The sequence below is a fragment of the Anopheles aquasalis genome, chromosome Y (assembly GCF_943734665.1).
Source record: "Anopheles aquasalis chromosome Y, idAnoAquaMG_Q_19, whole genome shotgun sequence".
Lineage (NCBI taxonomy): Eukaryota > Metazoa > Arthropoda > Insecta > Diptera > Culicidae > Anopheles > Anopheles aquasalis.
The window spans coordinates 3,523,805-3,544,319 of NC_064879.1; the positions used below are offsets into that span (position 1 = coordinate 3,523,805).

The window sequence follows — 20,515 nt, forward strand, 5'->3', positions numbered from 1 at the left end:
GAGTATTGTGTGAAATTTTTGAACCAAACGAAATAAAATTGCAAACAACTATTACTTTTTGAAACTTGAAATAGCATTACAATGCAATGCTCATATAAAAAAAAACTGCTCCGATCGATCGATTTTAACGTTTGAGCACTGTTGTTCTGTACAGTAATTGCCCTGGCGAGTTTCCATCGATCACTTTTTTCAAAGCAATTATGTAAAATTCCGTTTTTTCGCGACAGAATCGATAAAAGCATCACTTTTTGAACTTGAAAATAAGCTGTTAAAAATTAAACAAATAAGAAAACTCAATAAAAACTCAACGGGGCCACCTGGATTAACTTATAATCTATCAAAAGAATTATGATTTGTATTTTTCTGATGACCCATCACGCAGTTACGATGGGCATCGGAAAAAGACCCTTTACGAAGACTCGCCCCCCTAACTATAATGCAATGGATGATGTTTTTAGCCCAACTTGCTCAAAATGCAACCAAATATTCTTGAACAATTGTAGTTTAATATAACATTCACATAAAAAAAAAACTATATCGAATGGTTTCTTCACTAAAAATCATCAAATGTAACCCTTCGGGTTGTCAAAATAGAACGAGTAAGGACGCATTGAAATTAAAACTCAATCGAGGTACAAGAACAATCGCATCTCACATCCCCACACCCTTGTAAAGAATCTTAGGCAATAGGTTAGCATTAAGTGTACAGTTAGTGAAAAGGTTCGGTTAAAGATAAACAAATAAAGCAGGGTTTGTAAATTTGTCCTGCGGTCAAATCAAAACTCCCCAAGGGGAAATCCACAAACTAGGAAACTAGAGCTTCACAATGAAAGTAAGTCCCAAACAAGCGTGGAAAAAGTAACAATTTGAACCCACTTTCCTTACATCCGTTTTGCAATGTTGTCAACAATGGAATTGTATGAATTTTCCAAATAAAGAGTCTGATATTACTACGACTACTACTACTACTACCCTTCGAGTTGCCCCGAATTAAACTTAGCAAAGAGTCAAAGAGAAGGGCGAAGGGCAAGGGGCTTACCTGGTGCTGCAAATGGTAGCGCAGATCACCGCCGGCCAGCAGATCGCACACCATAAACAGATCCTCCTCGTCTGCCTCGATGCCCCGGTATCCCGACGTGATGTGTGTTGGTAATGCAAGTGTCCAGCACGATACGACAGGAGGAAAAAACGGGAAAGAAACAGCTATAACAATATCACACAGGCACAGCAATCACCTAAAATTGTATTGGCGTTCAATCAAACACACTATTCTTTAAAATAAAATAAAAAATCCTTGGTCCTTGGTCCTTGTGTTGCTCTTTTGAGTACGCTTTTGATTTCGCGGTGCAAAATCTCTGATTTTACGCAAACGTTTGCCCACTCACCTTGGAAGGAGAACCACAGGTTCACCAGAAAGGGATGCTCGAGCGAGGCCAGCAGCTCGACCTCCTTCAGCACACCGCCGAGTGCACCACGTCCGATGCAAACACTTCGGCTGACGTACTTCATCGCGAACAGGTTGCCGCTGTCCTTCTTCTGCACGATGCACACCTGCACACAAACACGAGAAGAAGAAAAAAAACGGAAAAGAAACAAAACACGTGAAAGGAGTGCTGAGTGCTCTGTGAAGTCCGTGAAGCCGGATGTCCTGCGTGTCCACTGGGAGCCACCCTCCTCCTCCTGGGCCTGGGCTGCTCCTGTCTTCACTCGGAGCACGTCACGCACGCACGCACGCACGCTCGCATAAAGGCACCCACGGCGAGCCTGAGCCCCACGCCGTAGCATCGTAAACAAACCATTTGCATCGCATTATGCCAACGCGCTGTATTCGCGCTGTGAATTAGATTACTCCCCCCCCCCCCCCCCTCCCACCCCCTCCTGTTGCTTGGCGACTTCCGGTGAGCGAGGCCAGATCCTATCGCACATCGCAAAAAAAAAAAAGAAAAACCATCGAGGTTCCAGCGGTCCGTGCTCTCTCGTGTTCGACCTTCTTTCCTTCCCCCTCCCCCCCTCCGGGGACCGTGCGAAATGTGTAAAATGTGACATTCGCGAAATTCGCGTTCCCGCGGCCACTTCACGGCCACCAAGCACGGACCACAAAGAAGAGATTGTCTCTCTCTCACTCTCTCTCTCTCTCTCTCTCTCTCTCTGTGTGGTTGTGTGTTGATTGATATATGGGCCGGCGGCCGCTAGTGGCCGTGGTGGGTTTGGGGGTGTTTGGTTCTTTGCAGCACCACGCGCCACGCTATGCAAAGCGCTTTTCCGTGTTTTCTCACGCAGCTTTTCCCCACCCGAATGAAAGATGTGCACATTTTGAAGCACACGTGAGAGGTGCAAGTGGGACATGGTGGGTTTGCGCGACACCTGCACAGTGACACCGGCATAAGTAAAAGCCCACCAGTGTCTACATTTTCGCCGGTAAATTTGGCATTTTCAGTCACAAGGGCCGTGTGTGTTTTTTTTTTGCTCGAAGCTCTATCTTTCCTCTTTCCAAATCACTTGCTTTGAGCATGATTGGTTCGATGACAATTGTTTTAAAAATGTTTAAGTGAGAGACGGTCGACCATGATTGTGACAAAAGTAAAACATGCCCCCAGCAAGGAAACATGTTTAACAATTCATATGCGTCACTCTTACCCCGGATTTCCACTTGGTGCCATTTGGACATAGCTTTCACATGGTTCCTGCTATGTTGAGGATTATTCTCATCGCATTGCCTCGTAGAATAATAGTTTTAAATAGAAACATCGTTCATCATGGGAATTTTATGTAAAAATTCCCATAAATTCTCAATCAGATACAATCTGAGCATTGAGAAGGTGATTCTAGACGATTGATACGACAAGGATGTAAATAATTACTTTTGATTTTAGCGATAGGATTAAAATCGTTTTTCTTTTCTTTTTTATTTGCTGATACCTTACGGACGAAAATCGTTTTCCTATTGCTCAACAAAATTCTTTCCTCCCGGGCCCATACGCTGACTGAATAAATCAGAGAATCTTTTCGGGTGCCAACATAAATTTCGCACGCCACAGTACTGTTTTTATCACTGGTTTAATAATTCTAATTTAACGGAAAAACTGCTTTATACCAGCATGTTCCCACCACCGTGCCCTATTGTGACCTTTTCGCAGACCAGTTTTTCGATGAGCATAGAGTATGCTGTCCTTCGGTACACCCATTCTACGTGCAAAAACCCGCGCTCAATCGACTTTCTACTGGAGATGCAAGCATAAGTAGATTTAATATATTTGAACAATAGTGGAGGGCACGTAAAACATTAAAACAGATGTAAATAAAAGCCCTATTACAGATACAGTGGCCACAGGGCTCTGTCGGAGTCGTAATAATATTTATTGCAAAGTGTGCTTTTACTTGTCGACCATGATCGACCATGTTTCAGCCAAAAAAAAGGCCCATTTTTGACGATTTTTTGTAACTTAATCAATCAACTTTACTTTTCCAAATGAATGACATATTAAACTGCATCTTTTGAAGAATATCTGGTATTGTTTTGAGCAACATTCATTAACAAATTAATCCATGACATCAAATTTTGGTTGGCGTGTCGTCGCAAAGGCATTTTTTACGTTTTTCATCGTAGCTACATGATGCGTCATTTGAAATATACAAATCGATATTCGTTAGAAATATTATAAGTTTATCTAGGTACCGTCGTCATGTTTTTATTGATATTCCTATTTTTTTATTTTTGGCAGTTTTTTTAAGTTGAAAAAGTGATGCTTTTTGTGATTTTGCCTAAAAACACGGTTTTTAAAGATTTGTTTAAAAAAAAGTATCAACAATTTTCATGAAATCTTGACGAGACTACCTGGCAAATAGTGTACAGATTATGTGTTAAAAATTTCGAATCGATCGGTTCAGTAGGTTTTACGGTACTGGATGACCACCGACTTTGAAAACGCTGGTTTTGGGAAACGATCTTCTCAGTAGCGAGCTGCATGGAGCCTTGTATGAAACGCGAATTTTCAAAAATCTGTATCTCTGTCAGTTTTTCCTCGATTGATCCAAAATTTTTACACAATACTCTTGAAAGGAACAGTTTCCAGAGCATAATGTTAAACACACGTGTCACAAAACAAAATTAAATACCGAAGCCTCCCCTTAAAGAATTTCCATAAAACAATTATCGAACCTATCAATCTCAAAGCAAGTGATTTGGAAAGAAGAAAGTTAGAGCTTCTAGCGGAAAAAAAACACTCATGGCCTTCGAGACCCGAAATGTCGCATTTACAGGCGTAAATGTAAAAAAAAAACGCTACTGGTGGGCTTTCACTTATGCCGGTCACTGTATCTGTCGGAGAATACAGAACACAGGTTCAGGCGGCCCTATCCGACCTTGGAGTCAAGCACTCCCGCAACCGGCGAGAAGTGAGAAGGAGGAAGATTGAACGTCCTTGTAAGGAACATCCTGGAGTGAGTGCAGCCACCGACGTCGAAGTCGATACGAAACAACACCGAGCCGAGGATCGAGTGGCGAAGGTGATATGTGATTTGAGAGCTGCGGGGGCCTCATGCCGTGATCTTCTTCTTGCTGTTTAGCAGAGTGCCGGGAACCCACCAGAGTGATAACCTTGACGGGGTGACGGGTGGGATGGTCGGTTGCTGATGATGATGGCAACAAGCTGGCAGAAAGCGCAGAAGGAAGACGAGCGAAGAGAGAGCTGAAATGGAGGGGGAGAGGGGCAGGTTGATTTGCATAAAATTTAGTTTAACTAACACATTCCACCAACACCCCATCATTCCCATCCCGACTGCCCGGGGACCCTGGAGCATAATTTGATTAAGCGAACTCGTATGCTGCACTCGATCCGGCTAGAGCTCCAGTGAAAAGTGCATCTCCGGCGCTTGAGTACACTCTTTGCGCCACGTCTTGAGGTCCGCCCGGGATCGTCGTGGTGCTGGTGGTGCTGCTGGAAAACGGTCAATTACTGAGAGGAAGAGAAGGGCGGGAAGAAGAAGCAACTCCGCCCTCATCGTCAGGACTCGCCGTGGATCGGGGTGGTCTGGGGTGGTGGGAAAGGCGGCCGGATGGGAATAAATAAATAAATAAACTGAAAAGCTCGCTCGACTGACTGGCTGACGAGTAGAGCGTCGCCAGCAAACCAGCAATTGACATGCAAACAGCATGCCCACGCCAGCATGCCCGCCATCTTCAAGACAGTGTTCCACCCCCCCCCCCCCTTTCCCGCTGCCCTTCCTCTTCCCTTCGCCCCTAGCTCGTGCTCGAGACTTGGCAGAGCCGCTGGCGATGCAAACGGATTTCCTCTCTTTCTCTCTCTCTATTTTGCCTTCAAGCCTTCCGCTTTTGGCCTTCATGTCGACACCCCCCCCCCCCCCCCCCGGACATCACGCAAATGGCACCAGATGTCGAATGCAAAGCATGTGGCAAATTGTGGCCACGCTTACCACGGGTCCCCAAAAGTGAAAAGGAAATGGTTCCCCCTCTTTTTTATTTTTTTTTTCTGTTCGCATTCACACTTACCAAACGCACACACACACACACACACACGCGGGTGGGCGCACGGGATGGCACACAAAGACCGAACCGAAATCCGCAAACAAAACCAAGACGACAAACGAGAACGGAAGCTAAAGTCGAACTGCTACCATTCGCGTGGTCATTCGCCTTTGTTTGGAGGCGCTTTTCATCTACTTTATTGCCATCGAGAGCTCTCTTCTTCTCTTTCTCTTGGAGTGCACGAATTTCTCTTCATCAATCGTCCCGCAAACGGAACACTGATCGCTGCTGGTCGCTGCATCCAAGTTCAAGCAGTATGGGTGCGGACGGTAGTATGGAGGGAAGGGGCGGGCAGGCTGATGTCACATAATAAAAGTTTTCTGAAGCGCAGCTTCCGCAGAAAGGTGTGCGTAGCGGTACACGCGCGCGCGCGCACGCACGCTCGTGTGTATGTGTGAACCAATGGATGCCATGGGGGTGAAGGGTGCTCGGGGGGTGAAAGGGGGTGCTGGTGACAAACTTTACGACACGCAGCACAGCACCGCGTCACCGTTGTGGGCCATTGTGGACGTTGCACGGGAGGGTGAGAGGAGGGTGAGTGGTGGGGATGGGGAAGAGGGGGAGTAAGATGAGGGAAAGCGACGGGCGAATGGGCCGTTCCTTCCACGCGGGCACGCGTCCATAAACGCGCGCACCGGGCACCTGTTTCGGTTCCTTTGCCTTTATGCTTTATGGTTCGGATGGTGGTTGCTGGGTGGGGGAGGGGGGCGGGGGTTGAGGAAATCAAATATGAATGCCCTCACACACACCCTCGGCGTCATCGGTTGCTTGGCAGGCGGTACTAGCCAGCCAGCAACAGCAGCAGCAGCAAAATCCAATAAATGCTTCCTTCCATTGGGATGAGAACGAGTGGCACCCCCAACCCCTCTTTCCACCCCTACCTTGCCTGCATAGAAACGCACGCCACATCGGACGACGATCTGCGAAATCTGCGCTTCCCGCGTTGGTCCAGCTCAACCAGCCTGGTGCTCCTGTTACCCGGGGGGAGGTGCACGTAACCTCCCGGGGGCGGTTTTATGGGAGGGTGTTCCCGTGCAGGGCAATGCTCGAAACGAAACAAAATCGCGATCCAAGCGATCCCAATTACGATAGATCCCGATTATGACCCACGGGGAACCACAGGGGGGGGGGGGAGGGGTGGAGGGGGAGAGAGATAAGGGTGCGCAATTGGTTGTGAATCCGGAGCCCGAAGAGGGAGAAGGGGAAAGGGCCGGCCACATTGCTTTACTGCCTGCCGGAAGCCTGCCGGAACCCGCCGGCCGCGAGCTAAATAATAAAATTAAATTCCACCCCTTTTTTAGCCACCCCACTTCAAGTACTTTGGCGCCGCCACCGCCACCGTCCGTTCTGGTGTTGGGTTGGTGGGTGTTGCGGGAGCTAAATTGAATGCCTCCCACACCACCTTCACTCAATGGGGACTGCCACGCGACCTGCCACTTAGCGAGCGAGCGAGCTGGCTGGCTAATGGGCACATCTCTGCCAAACGGTCCAGAACACGCTTCCCACCACGCACATCCTCCAGTCCACGACTGTCCCTGATAAGTTCCTGTTTTATTCTTCCACATCCATGTTTTCATGTTTTGGAAAAGCACGTGAAAAAATTGACTTCTAGGATGGCTTTCAGCTTCTTCTTCTTCCCAGCGCATCTTGAATCGATTTTTTGTGACGCAGCCATTCAACTTTAATTTTTCAAGTGCATGTCATATTCAACTGCATCTTTTGAAGAATATTTGGTTCTATTTTGGGGAAGCTTTAATAAAAACTTCATGCATGGCATCACATTTAGGCAGTCGTGTCTTCGGAAAGATACTTTTTACGGTGCCCATCGTAGCTGCGTGATGGGCCATTGGAAATGAACTAATTGATACTCGTTTGAAAGATTATAAGTTTTTCTAGGTAACCCCGTCAAGTTTCTGTCGAATTTCCTGTTTTTCGATTTTTGCCAGATTTTTGAAGTTGAAAAAGTGATGCTTTTTGTCATTTTTCCTAAAAATACGATTTTTGGCGATTTGTTTAAAAAAAAGTATCAACAATTTACATGAAATCTTGACGGGACTACCTGGCAAAAAGTGTACAATTTATGTGTTAAAAATTTCGAATCGATCGGTCTGGTAGTTTTTACGGTACGATGGGCACCGAATTTGAAAATGTTGGATTACGCGGAAGGCATGGAGCCTTGTACAGGGTGCGCCATCAGGATGTTTCCTATTTTGAAGTTGAATAACTCTGTCATTTTTCAACCGATTTTAAAAAATAAACCAGTTTTATTTAGGTTATTCTATGCCATTTATTGTGCCATACTCAAAATATGATCTCGATCAAATGACCGCCTTTATTCGACATACAAAAAGAGGCTCTCTTTTGGGCGTTTTACATTGTTTTAACAACTGTTACGAACGCGTGACACACAGCTCAGATAGCGTAGGAAACAGAATCGTAACTGTTGCGAACGCGAAGCATGTCGTTCAAACAAAACCCAAAATCTCTGATAGGCTAATTTAGGGCATTGAGAAACGTTAACTCGAGCGGCTGAGCGCAGCTTGGAGTCATAAAAACCCTAGTAAACAAAGCTAGGACGTAGCGGGTACAGCAAAGAACCACGACGCTGAGATAGGGCCCGAAACCTAAACACGACGCGAAGGGACCAAACGATCACCCACGTAGACCGCCACCCGCACCGGATGCGTTTATGACTCTAGACAGTATCAGGACTGCGCAGCAAGGATACGGCAAAAAGGAAACTGCGGAGGCCTGAAAAGGATAGATGCATGTTCCAGCGAAAGGGAAGATCGTGAACCCGCGTCGAAAAGCTGTATATAAACGCCACCAAAATTTGAATAAAGCATCACTTTACTTTAGATCACACCAAGAGAACTTGATCTTTAGTTGATCAAGAGGAAGGATCCCGTGGAGATCGGCAATTACTGGATTGTATGACCCGCTCCGCCTGGATTGATTCTTGATTATTAAGAGAAAGAACTCTGATCGGTGACAGCCAAGGTAAGGTGATCGCGTTAGCACGCAAACGCCAGCGACCGTCGCTCCTTCGCGCGTAAAAGCGGTCGCCCCGAAATCTACAACAACATTTAGGCAGTTGTTTTGGCAATTTCAGCTCTAATATTTGCTCTAAGTTGTTTCGTAGTCTTCGGTTTTTTTTGGCATAAACCTTATTTTTCAAATAGAACCACCGAAAAATAGCCAGCACCGTCATATGCGGCGAACGAGGATTCACCATCCATTGCACGGTCGCAGTTTCCACTACTGACCGATTATTTTCAATGTAAAGTGTGGCAATTTCAGTCCACTCTTTTAAAGTGAAGTGATGCATTACTAAAATAGGCATAGACTGAAGTTTCAGAAACTGTCTTATTTATCAAAATCGGCTGAAAAATGACAGAGTTATTCAACGCTTAAAATAGGGTACCGCCTGATGGCGCACCCTGTATGAAACACGGATGTTCAAAAATCTTTAACATGCTCAGTTTTGCTTCGATTGATCCAGAAATGTTACACAATGTTCTTGAAAGGTTCAGTATTCAGGGAAAAATGTTAAAAACACGTGTCACAGAACAAAATTAAATACCAAAGCCCTCCACGTAAGCGAATACGGAGGTTGGGGAACGAGTTTGAGAGGAGTTTTTGGCGAAAAAGCCAGCCATAATCATAATGCCACTTGCTGCTCTACCAACGGTACCAGTCGAGCTCTGACGCGTTTGAGGCCCACAACATTTTTCAAAATGTAATTGTCGAATTGAGCTGGATATGTCATTACCATCAGCAAGGTCTCTAGTTGTTAATTGTCGGTTTTCCAACACTAAATCTTTGATTCGTTCGGCTGCTGAGCTTCGTTTGATTGACGTTGATGGTCTCCTAAGGACGCTCTTCGTCTTCAGCACGTTCCTGACCATCCATGGAAGGCTTTTAACCACTTGTAAACATTTCTATTTAACTTAGCGTAGTCACCAAAAGCTTTTTGGTATCATGGTTTACGTATCTACAAACCCATTTTTGTGCAAATTCTTTGCTCCAAAACTTTCTTCATAGCGAAAAACGAAGAATGCACTGTTAGTAGCTCACAACAAAAAAAATGCACATCTCAAATACTAATCATCATTTTGACGTAAAACTCTTCACGGTTATCAATCACAGTACTGACAAGTTGACAAAAAATGCAACAATTAAAAAACTCGTTTACAAGAGCAAATCCCCTTTGTTGATGGACACAGTAGTTTATGGCGACGTGTTTTGAGGCGCAATTAAGCGCACATCGGCCTGGCCTGGCCCTCCCCCGGGTTCTAATTGCCCGCCATGCGATGCGCCGCTGCTCGCTATCAATCGCTCGTCGTTGCCCTGGGCCCCTGCGGAGCAGGAAGAAGGTGGGGGCAGAGTGAGCGCGTAATGTTTGATTGCTTGATGAGGATCCCTCGAATCCTGACGGGATGGCGAGGCTCTGGTTGGCTTTAAATTTAATTTTCAATCCTTCCGTGGTGGTGCGATCGTCGAGAGCAACCTTGAGCTCGTTGATTTCCATTTCAAAGAACACACACAAGCACGCCCGCACACACACCCACACACACACCCCGATGGCACACTCAATGGAAAAGAATGGAACATTTGAGCCGCCGCTAGTGTTGCCAGTCGAACGAGAGGATCTCGTCCCCGCTCACCCTCCCACAAACACCCACAACACAGAGTGCCCACTAGAACCGGTTCCGGTGTCCCATCCCTATGGCGCTGCGGGTGTGATGCGAAAGATGCGATGAGAGCGAGCGAGCGACCGTGCGCTCGTTGCATGTTGACCTAGTTCGGAAAGGCACACATTTCCATAAATTATCAACGACCACAAAATGGTTACAAAGCGCCACTTCCAGCCAGCCACCAGCCAGGGAACCAGCGCTTCGCAGGCCAGCTTTCCGCTGGTTCCGTGCGCTTGTCATTCGCCCCCCCGCACGCTAGGTGGACGGCGAGAAGCGACCATCTTGAGTAGCGCAACCATCCAGCACCATCATCGTTCGTTCGTTCGTTCGTCGTCGTCGTTGCCGCTGGCTGGTTGCGCGTAGCTGCAATGTCTAGCAAGACCGCCACCGCTTCGTTAACTTTGTGCAACAGAAAAAGGGGGGAGGGGGCGGATTTTGGGGGAGCAACCGCAAGCGAACAGAACAGTTGCTGCACAGCATACGCAAAAACGGTGTTCTAACGGTGTTGGACCACGAGCAGCACAAACCGGTGCACAGAGGTACCCCTTTGAGCCGAAAACCTAGCCAAAACCACCCCATAATGCTGTTATTTGTTATAAATATGATGGATATTCTTAATCGATGGAATCGTAAAAAAAATAATGTTTTCTAGTTCTAGTTCTTCTGTTCCAGTGCATATGAGCAAGAAAACGTTGTAATTGTTGTTTGTAATGATAAATTCTTCTCATTTCTGTATTTTTTTTTTTTTGGGGTCGCACATTTATAGCGTTTGCCTCACCCAATGAAATTAAATTCACTCTAGATTGCAACCATTTATCATTGGCAACCTTGAAATCATCCAGTTGATATCGGAATCCATCCATCTACGCTTGAAATTTGCTTTCAATCTCAGAATCTTCCTTTCAAACACCTTCATTTTGTCTACCTTCAGAAGGTTGATCCAAATGTGGTGTTAATTTCTTTCTCAGCATAGTTGAAGTATGTCGTTCAGAACTTTCTTGGGGCATTTTTTTTTAGTATCCGGCACAAATATCGCCAAGAAATAGCTGGAGCCAATACAGTAATTAGACGAAAAAAATCTGAAAACCCCCACTTATCACAAAAACATCGCAAAATCGGTAAAGAGGAACTTAGAGGAATAATTTCGGCTGGTTTTATATTCTGGAGACTTTCCTCTTCCAAGTGCTATCTGAATTTTTGCACTTTTTCGTATGATTTTGGGGAGGTTCATTTTTGACAAAAAGGCTAAGATTATTTTTAAACGTTAAACCATAAAGAGCAGTGCAAAATATTCTACTACATTACAGCTAAAAATGATAACGTAGCAGGGATGTATTTTCATTCGCATGAGTTCCCTATGATGCTGCTGTTATGTGTAGAATATTTTAAAAAGATTAACAAGGCAAAATTTGAAAACATGCAACAAAAACTCGTGCTCCGGGAGTTTTGGCCAGCTTTGCGGTTCAAATACCCCTCTGTGCGGTGCACGCTTGCGGGGCACGCAAGCCATAGTTACTGTTGCGGCTGCTACTGCTGTTGCACCATCGATTCGCACTCTCCGCGGGCACAATATGCACCACCTTTATGCTGTTTTTTTTTGGGGGTAGGAGGCAAATTGTGTTTTTGGGTACCAGTATTATCCACGAAATCGAAAACGTCCCTAGATCGCACTCCGTGTTGTCTCCGTGCTCTGGTTCGCTCAAAGGAGCAGCAGCAAAGGAGCGACAGAAGAAGAGGAAGAAGCAAAAGAAGAAGAAAATTTCCTTTCAAGAAGAAGAGACCGAAAAAGAAGAAGAAGAAGAAGAAGCCGTCGTACAAAATGCGCCTTGACGCTCGCTCGCGCCAAAGTTTAATTAAATTCCGCTTTGCCGCAACGCGCGCCCGAAGCATACCCGAAGCTGCAAAAACCAACAGCGTATTGTCTGCGCCCTTCTTCTAGGGCATGTGTGTTGCGCCCCATTCCACCACCACCACCACGTTCACCAGGATGCAGTCACCATCGCTCTATTTCATGGTTAAACACGGGTTTCGTTCCGCGCCTCGCTTGGCATAGGAATGAACAAAGTCATGCAAAGTGGATGGCGAAGGTTGAGGGTTGCAAACTGCTTCCATCACCTTTCCCGGGGATGCGAAGCTTGCCAACCCTGACGGCCCATGACGTACGCACAATAAATCGACATCGCACCATCGCAGCAACCACTTTTGCGCGTGAACTGCAAGCTGGGTGGTGGGAACGCGTTTGCATTTTGCTTGAATGAAAATTAAAGGCATCAGAAACTAGGGGCCTCACTTTCATCAGCCTATTCCTTGACCACAAAGGCTGCGATAGGGTAACGGTAACAATATGCACTAAATCGTGGATACGAGAAATTAAAAATCGGAATGAAATCTCAAAATAGAACCATTACTAGAAACGTACGGTGATTGTTGTTGAGAAAGGAACTGTTGAAAGAGAAACTTACAATCAGTACGTTCTATTCTAAATGGGCTGTTTTCGTACAGTCAAATACTAAATGAAGATCTTTACGCTTATCATCTCTGCCATTTGAAGCTAGTGGTTGGCCAGAAATGTGCAGAACTGGTTAACAAAAGAGATGTTCTATACCACTAGAACGACCTAATGCAACACATGTTTGTAAAGACTTGTCAAAAACACCAGGCACACTAAATGATTGGCATCTTTTCCGTTCACAATATTTTTTTTAAATGCCTAAAGATTGGAATAAATCAGAGGCCTGCAAAAAATCGAATGTTTGACCTTTTTTTGCCAATAAAGGGTATAGGGACGAGATGGAGGTGCAGATTCGATCGAATCACGATCGTTTTTCGGTTTTTGGTGGCGCCATTTTTTTTCATTTGCTTTCAAGCACAATTCAAGCACCATTTCACCAACAGACACCCACACACGGATGCTGGGGCGTCTTTGTATCCGGTGATAAAAGAGGCTCCATCTGCAAATCGGTGCACATACCCTACTTCCCCAAAATTGCACCCATTGTTTACTCAGAAATGGAACCGAATCCAGCATCAGTTCCATTTTGTACTGGATAGAGAGCGAGATCGAGAGAGAGAGAGAGAGAAAGGCGAGCATACAAGTTTACGAATGTCAATTCATCCATCTGCCATCCGCTTACATTATGTATGCGCTGGCGCTGACGAGCGGCAAAAGTTGGGAAGCGTCGTCCTCGTCGTCTAACAACGTCGTACAGGTAAATCTAGGATTGGCAGATGATTTATTCATCCAGCAACCAACCAAGAGTGAGTGCAGCAGTAGCACCAGTGGCTGCACAACGATTGACAATTCACTCGAATCTGATAGAACCTAGCCTGGCACCAGCCAGCACCGGCAGCATCTTCTAGAAAGTTTCTCAGACACACTGTCATCGGCCACACATCGTTCGCTTTGTTTTATCTAACGTTGCTGCAGCGTCCTATCAATCGCGAGCGCCAGAGGGCTGCGACAGACATTTATTGATTTCGCGTCGCTCGCTCCAGGGAGCAAAACAGCGCCGAGCCCGTGCCGTCAGTGACACCAGCAAGTTGTAAAGTTTTTCCCCGCCCCTCGCATTGTTCGTGGTTAATCTAATGAAAAACCCCACTGACGGTTGCGATGGTGTGGCAAAGTTAGATGTCGCTTCCACGCAGGGCGAGAGCCAGCAAAGCTTTAATTAGTTCGCGCGCCCGCCGGCCTTCGAGAAACACAGCAAAAAAAGGGAAGGAAAGCGATCCTGTGGCGGGGGGAAAAGGGAAATAAGAAAAGCGACAGGGCGGAACGGTACCAAATGGCTTTAGACACTTGGATGGATGGATGGATGGAGAGCACTTGAGAGCGATTTCCGGTGGCCCTGGGGCGGCCATTCGCGTACGTCCCGTCGCGTAGCCCCCCATCATCTTCATCATCAAGAAAGGGGGGCGTCTTTAGGAGCCGAATGTTCGAGGATATCGCGCAGTTAAAGCTCAAGAAACCAAAGCCAAGAACACGACGCGGCGACATGCTGGGCATGGTGGCTTAACAATGGCGTTCCGGCGACCGGAAACCGTCATTAATATTCATTGACAAATCGTTAAGCCACCCACATTGTTGTAGGGAGTGTGTTTTGTGCTCGCTCAAACAAAGCTGGATCGCTCGGTGTCACCAGCACCAGTTGATCTTGCTTGCGCTCTGGTAGAGGAAGTAGGAAGGCCAGGTCAGCCAGGCCATGCAAGGGAACCATGGTTTTCCTGTTAGGAGGGACCTTGGTATTTATTTCTTTTTTGCGACACATATTTTTAACACTTTTCCCTGAATGCTGATCCTTTCAAGGATATTGTGTAAAAGTTTTGGATCAATCGAGGAAAAACTGATCGAGGAGATGCAGATTTTTTAAAATACGCGTTTCATACAAGGCTCCATGCCTTGCGCGTTTCTAACATTTTCAAAGTCGGTGTCCATCCGGTACCGTAAAAACTGCGGGACCGATCGATTTGAAATTTTTAACACATAATCTGTACACTTTTTGCCAGGTAGCCCCGTCGACATATCATTAAAATTGTTGATACTTTTTTTTAAACAAATCTTTAAAAATCGTGTTTTTAGGCAAAATCACAAAAAGCGTCACCTTTTCAACTTCAAAAATCTGCCACAATTCGAAAAATATAAAATTCATCAAAAACTCTACGGGAGTACCTAGATAAACTAATAATCTTTCAAACGAGTATCGATTTGTATATTTCAGATAACCCGTCATGTCGCTACGATGGGAACCGTAAAAAAGTACCTTATGCGACGACACGCCTACCAAAATTTGATGCCATGGATTAATTTTTCAATGTATGTTGCTCAAAACAATACCAAATATTCTTCAAAAGTTAATAATACAATATGCTATTTATTTGAAAGAATAAAATTGAATGGTTACGACATAAAAAATTGTCAACAACGGGCCTTTTGTTTAATTATGCTTGCTAATTATATAACTTTTTTAAAAATCGTACGTCTGCCAAAAATTAAAAAAAAAGGAAATTCAATAACAACTCAACGGGGGCTACTTGGATAATCTTATAATCTATTAAAAAATGTGTTTTATCGACAAAAACACCCAGCAGTTTTAAGGTTACACCAAAAAACCAGCAGTTTTAAGATACACCTGGTAGATAAAATAAAAATAAGTCGAATGGTTTCGTCACTAAAAATCAACCAATCATGGGCAAATCATGGCATGCCTGGTGTTCACTCGCTCGCCAGGAGGCGACTTCTGAAGGTGGTACCAGAGGATGGGGGAGGGTGCGTGAAAGTCGAGTGCCAAGTCAAAAGGCACGCGGGGGGGGGGGGGGGGGGGGGAGACTCTCGGTACGATGAGGTTAGGGGTGTCAAAATGTCAAACTGGACCATCGCACTGGTGTTGTGTGATTGGAAGCGGAAGGCTCGTTTTAGGAAAACTTTCATTCCCCTCCCCCCCCCCCCCCCCCTCCCCACCACACCTTCCAACACCCCCATGAACCTGATGGCAATGAAAAAAAAAACGGAATCCCCACCACGGCACGGCCATACACGGAAGAAAGGCTGCCGGGGAAGCAAAAACCACAAAAATCCAACTTACGACACGCCATCCTCGCTGTTGCTGGTGCTTGTGTCTTCCGGGTTTTGCACTTTGAAAGGGATCGCCATGTGCGTGGGTGGGTGGGTGGGTTGGTTGTGGGTATGCAGCGGCGTCAGCCATCAGGCGAAACTTTATCGGACACAACATCACGGTGTTGAGGGGTGAAAAGGGGGGTGGGGGGGGGGGGGGGGGGGGGGGGGGGTTGGTGGATGGAGGAAGGTAAAACTTTTGCACCGCGCTAAGCACTTTCGCTCTCCCTCTTTCTCACTCTCGCAGTCTTTCTGGCATGACGCCACCGCCAGTCAGTGCGGTTGGTCCAACCTGACCACAAATCTTGGAGCCGGCCGCTTGGTAATCGGTCGCTCTAGCGCTTAACCAACGGCCAGCATCAACCATCGGCTGATGGCGGTCTTTGCATAATGAAGTTGTGCTTGGTGAGTTCTAAACAGTCATTAAAAGTGTTTTGCCGAGCTTGTAAGGGTGTATGGGTGTGTACATCGTTCCCAATTCAACGCGCGCGCGAGAGAGAGAGAGAGAGAGAGAGAGAGAGAGAAAGAGGAGGGCAATCAGACAATAGCGAGCCCAATTTCGAACACGCGAATCAGGCATTAAATTATCACACACCCACCTCCCCCTCCCCTGACATCCCGACCATCCGGCCACCGGTGGGAAAGGAAAGTTTTACCTTCTGTTGTTCATCTTCCCCCTTCCCAGCCTGCTGCCAACCTGGTGCGCCATGGAGCTGCTTTCGCTTGGAGTGATTTATGTGGCCGAACGAGCCACCGGCCAGCAATGCTGGTGGTGGTGGTGGTGCAGCTAATTCCAGAACGTCTGAGTGGAGAGCCATAATGCCGCCCCAAAAAAAAAAACAAAAAAAAACAAACTTTCCTACCAGCCAGCAGCCATGAGCAGCAGCCATGAGAGTATCTGTCTACTGATTAGTGCCTCCGGGTCCCCTTCAGGAAGTAGCTCCAAACACCGCCTGGGGTGGGGCTCTGGGAGTTAATTATTGTCCTGACTAGTGGGACCACCATTGCAATCGCAATGTCGCGAAAACGCTCCGGAACGCCCTCCAGCGCTAGCGGTGGAGAGCGCAATAAATAATTAGACACACCTGTTCTACCTAGTAGAAACTGCGTATTGCTCACTGTGCTTGTATGGGGGTGCGGTCCGGTGTCTAACAGTAAAACACCAACCATACAGAGGGTGTATTACCGCCCATTTTGATAGCAGTTTGGTTTGGTATGATAAATAATAGGTAATGCTGTTATTTTGCTCAACTTTTTGAAAAAGTGCTGATTATTTTGTTCATTGCTACAATCTATTTTCGATTGTGAACCCAAAACACATCGTTGTTTATTATTAGAACACCCAGAATGAGGAAAGAAAGGTTGTGAAGAATTTGCTCAAGGAAGGATCGCCAATACGTACAAAAGGATGTATGCCAATGCACTAGGCAGAACAGTAAACTTTGTGAGAAATGCTTTGTTGTGGAAGAAAATAGTAAGGGAAAAACCAAACAAACGACTGATCATCGCATATCACTTTTGGCAACAAAACAAAAAACGGATCCGTTTGCTTCGTCCAGAACGATTTGCTCACAAACAAACGACATTATTAGTCCAAAAACTGTCCGTAGGTCACTGCACAAAAGGCTAATCTACAAGCTAATCAAGAGGAAGGTACCATAAAGTGGCGTAAAATGTTGTGGAGCGTCGCTACTAAAATAAATTTGTTTAGTTCCGACTCTCAGGTATAAATCGATTTTCGAAGAGGTAATGCTGCCTCACGCAGAAGAAATCATGCCTCTCAAATGGGTATTTCTGCCGGACAACGATCCAAAGCATATATCGAAACTTATGAAATCATGGTTTGTGTTTGAGAATAATCAGTGTCAGTTTTGCCTTGGTCAATATCTTGACTTAACCCAGGATTAAAAACCTGAAGAATACCTTAAAGAAGATGTTAGCTGGACAATAGTTTTCAAACAAAGAAAAGTAATGGAAAAAAGGTGCACTAGGAATGGTCTTCCATTCCGGAGAAAAGGTGTACCGGAATGGTCTTCCATTCCGGAGAAAAATTTGTCAGTATTTGGTCGATTCAATGCCTAAAAGAGTGCATAAAGTTCTTCAAACCACCGGTGGGATACACTGGATACAGACTAATGTTGAAACTAAATATTGACTGTTGATAAAAGCAAATGAAAACTGTCTTAGTTAATTAATGTTTGCCCTATTCACTGATTGACCTATTTTATTGGTCAGTTGTTTTAAACTGACTTTATTGCAATTAGCGAATTCCTTACAATTATAATCCTTTTTCAATTTTCTTGGTATTATTTTTTGTTCTGCTATGTTGTGCTATCATTGGGATACCTATTAGTTTTTGTTATTGCTTTAACTTTAAGGGGGGACTTCGGTATTTTCTGGCCAAAAAAAGGCCCGTTTTTAACGATTTTTTGTGACGTAACCATTCAACTGTATTTTTTCAAGTAAATGACATAATAATCTACAACTTTTGAAGAATATTTGGTATTGTTTTGAGCAACATTCATTGAAAAATGAGTCCATGCCATCAAATTTAGGCAGTCGTGTCTTCGAAACGCTACTTTTTCTGGTGGCCATTGTAGCTGCGTGATAGGTCATCAAAAAAATACAAATCGATACTCGTTAGAAAGAGCATAAGTTTATCTAGATAGCCCCAGAGAATTTTTGCTGATATTCACATTTTTCGATTTTTGGCAGATTTTTGAAGTTGAAAAAGTGATGCCTTTTGCGATTCTGCCAAAAAAAACGAACTTTACAGATTTGTTTAAAAAAAGTATCAACAATTTTCATAAAATCTTGACGAGACTACCTGGCAAAGAGTGTACAGAATATATGTTAAAAATTTCAAATCGATCGGTCTTGTAGTTTTTACGGTACTGGATGGGCACCGACTTTGAAAACGTTGGTTTAGGGAAACGCTCTTCAAAGTAGCGGGCTGCATGGAGCCTTCTATGAAACGCGGATTTTCAAAAATCTGTATGTTTGTCAGTTTTGCTTCGATTGATCCAAAACTTTTACACAATACTCTTGAGAGGACTAGCTTTCAGGGAAAGATGTTAAAAACATGTGTCACAAATAAAAATTAAATACCGAAGTCCCCTCTTAAGTACAATCACTTCTTATGTCAATATTTAAAGGTGACAACCTATGGTCCTCTCTCAGCAAATTTTCCTATATTTCCTACTTTCCATTTTCCTATATATTTGCTCTGGGATTGGAAGACCAAATATTACAGCTTAAATACTGTTCCCTCTTTTATTGGCCAGCAGGGTAGCTGCTTCTGCTGTGAGAAGGTGGTAAAAATAAAATAAAAAAAAACATACAAGAAGTTTTCCAATCAATGCAGCAACGCCCGTTGTCCCGCTGCCCTACTACTACTACTACTACAAGTCATTGCATTCTGCTGAGTAGAGGGCTCGCTTCCATACACCATAGCCTGCCAGCCCAGACTCCAATTGGCGTGCCTTCGCTTATGTGTATTTGTGGACCACCGGATGACACAGCGTGTGACAAGTGTGGATCCCGTGAAACAATTAGCCCTTCCAACGCGCTCATCCATTCCGTCCATCGATTCGTTGCCGATAATAATGATGCTTGTAATGAGTTGCCTGTAGGTGTTGTGTTGTTGGACGCAAGCGCACCGCAGTAACAAGTCAGCCGGCCTCCGGGGATCGCAAAAAGGGCCGCCGATCGAGCGTCCGACCGACTGACGCGTGATGGACGCGTGACTGGCTGCGGTGCGGTTTGCGCGTTTCTGGTGCACAACAAACAACAAACCAATCAGCTGTCATTTGTCAGCGGCCCGGGCAGTGACAGTGGCGGAAGAGGTGGCGAAGGAAGGATGGCGCGAACGCGCGTGAGCACTTACCTTGCCGAAGCTGCCCTTGCCGATGTTGCGCAGTATTTGAAAGTGGTCGAAGTTCACTGGAAAAAAAGGGGAAGGAGAAGAGCAGAAAACAGGTTAGGGTGCCAGTCTAAGCCGCGATGTGCCCGCCGGTGCTCCACATTGTAGCCACCATCCAGGAGCACTCACATTTTTGTCTATTCTCCGCCGGCAATTAGCCACCAAAAACGCTCCGCCACCGGGGCGCCCGGTGTAGTAGAAAGGTGAGCCCTTTCTTACACTCCATACTCCACGGACTCTCTACCTTTACCCGCGTGACTAATGGCGTCACGGAAGCTAGACCATCATCAGGGCGGTCTGCCAGCCGCTCTCTGTCAGTCAGTCGGTGTGTCAGGCGAACATCCACAAATAGTTAAAATTAGTTTCATCACCCCCCCCCCCCCCCCCCCCCCCCTACTGTTCCAGATTAAATCGATAGCTGCTTGGCGGCCCCCTTTTCTTCCGTTCCCCATTGAAGCCAAACTGGCGACGGCGCCCCCTGCTAGCACCGAATGGCATTCAAACGGCAGACATCAGACGGCCACACGAGACTCATTAATTTCTGTCCCAGGTCCGCAAGCTCTGATCGGTCTGATACGCTCACCATTGTCGTGCCATTGTTCGTGGGCTCCGTGAAATGCCGTGTATGCACCCCCTTCTCCCCCTCTTTCGCACCAACGCCGCAATTACGCGCAAAAGTTAAACAACGTACGCAAACCGGTCTCCCGGTTTAAGGGGGTTCGCACCTTCAAGTGTTCTGCGGG

At 45.7% G+C, this 20,515-nt stretch overlaps 1 protein-coding gene across 2 annotated transcripts in view; it reads right to left on the reverse strand.

The window, feature by feature from the left end:
• LOC126579863 (serine/threonine-protein kinase 32A) overlaps window positions 1-20,515 on the reverse strand; it is a 45,673-nt gene that overhangs the window by 16,551 nt on the left and 8,607 nt on the right. For both annotated transcript variants that reach the window (XM_050243522.1, XM_050243521.1), the window contains exons 3-5: window positions 19,737-19,792; window positions 1,386-1,551; window positions 1,040-1,110 (exon numbers count right to left, since the gene is read on the reverse strand). In XM_050243522.1, the coding sequence (XP_050099479.1) occupies window positions 1,040-1,110; window positions 1,386-1,551; window positions 19,737-19,792 (293 nt within the window). The remainder of the gene's footprint in view (window positions 1-1,039; window positions 1,111-1,385; window positions 1,552-19,736; window positions 19,793-20,515) is intronic.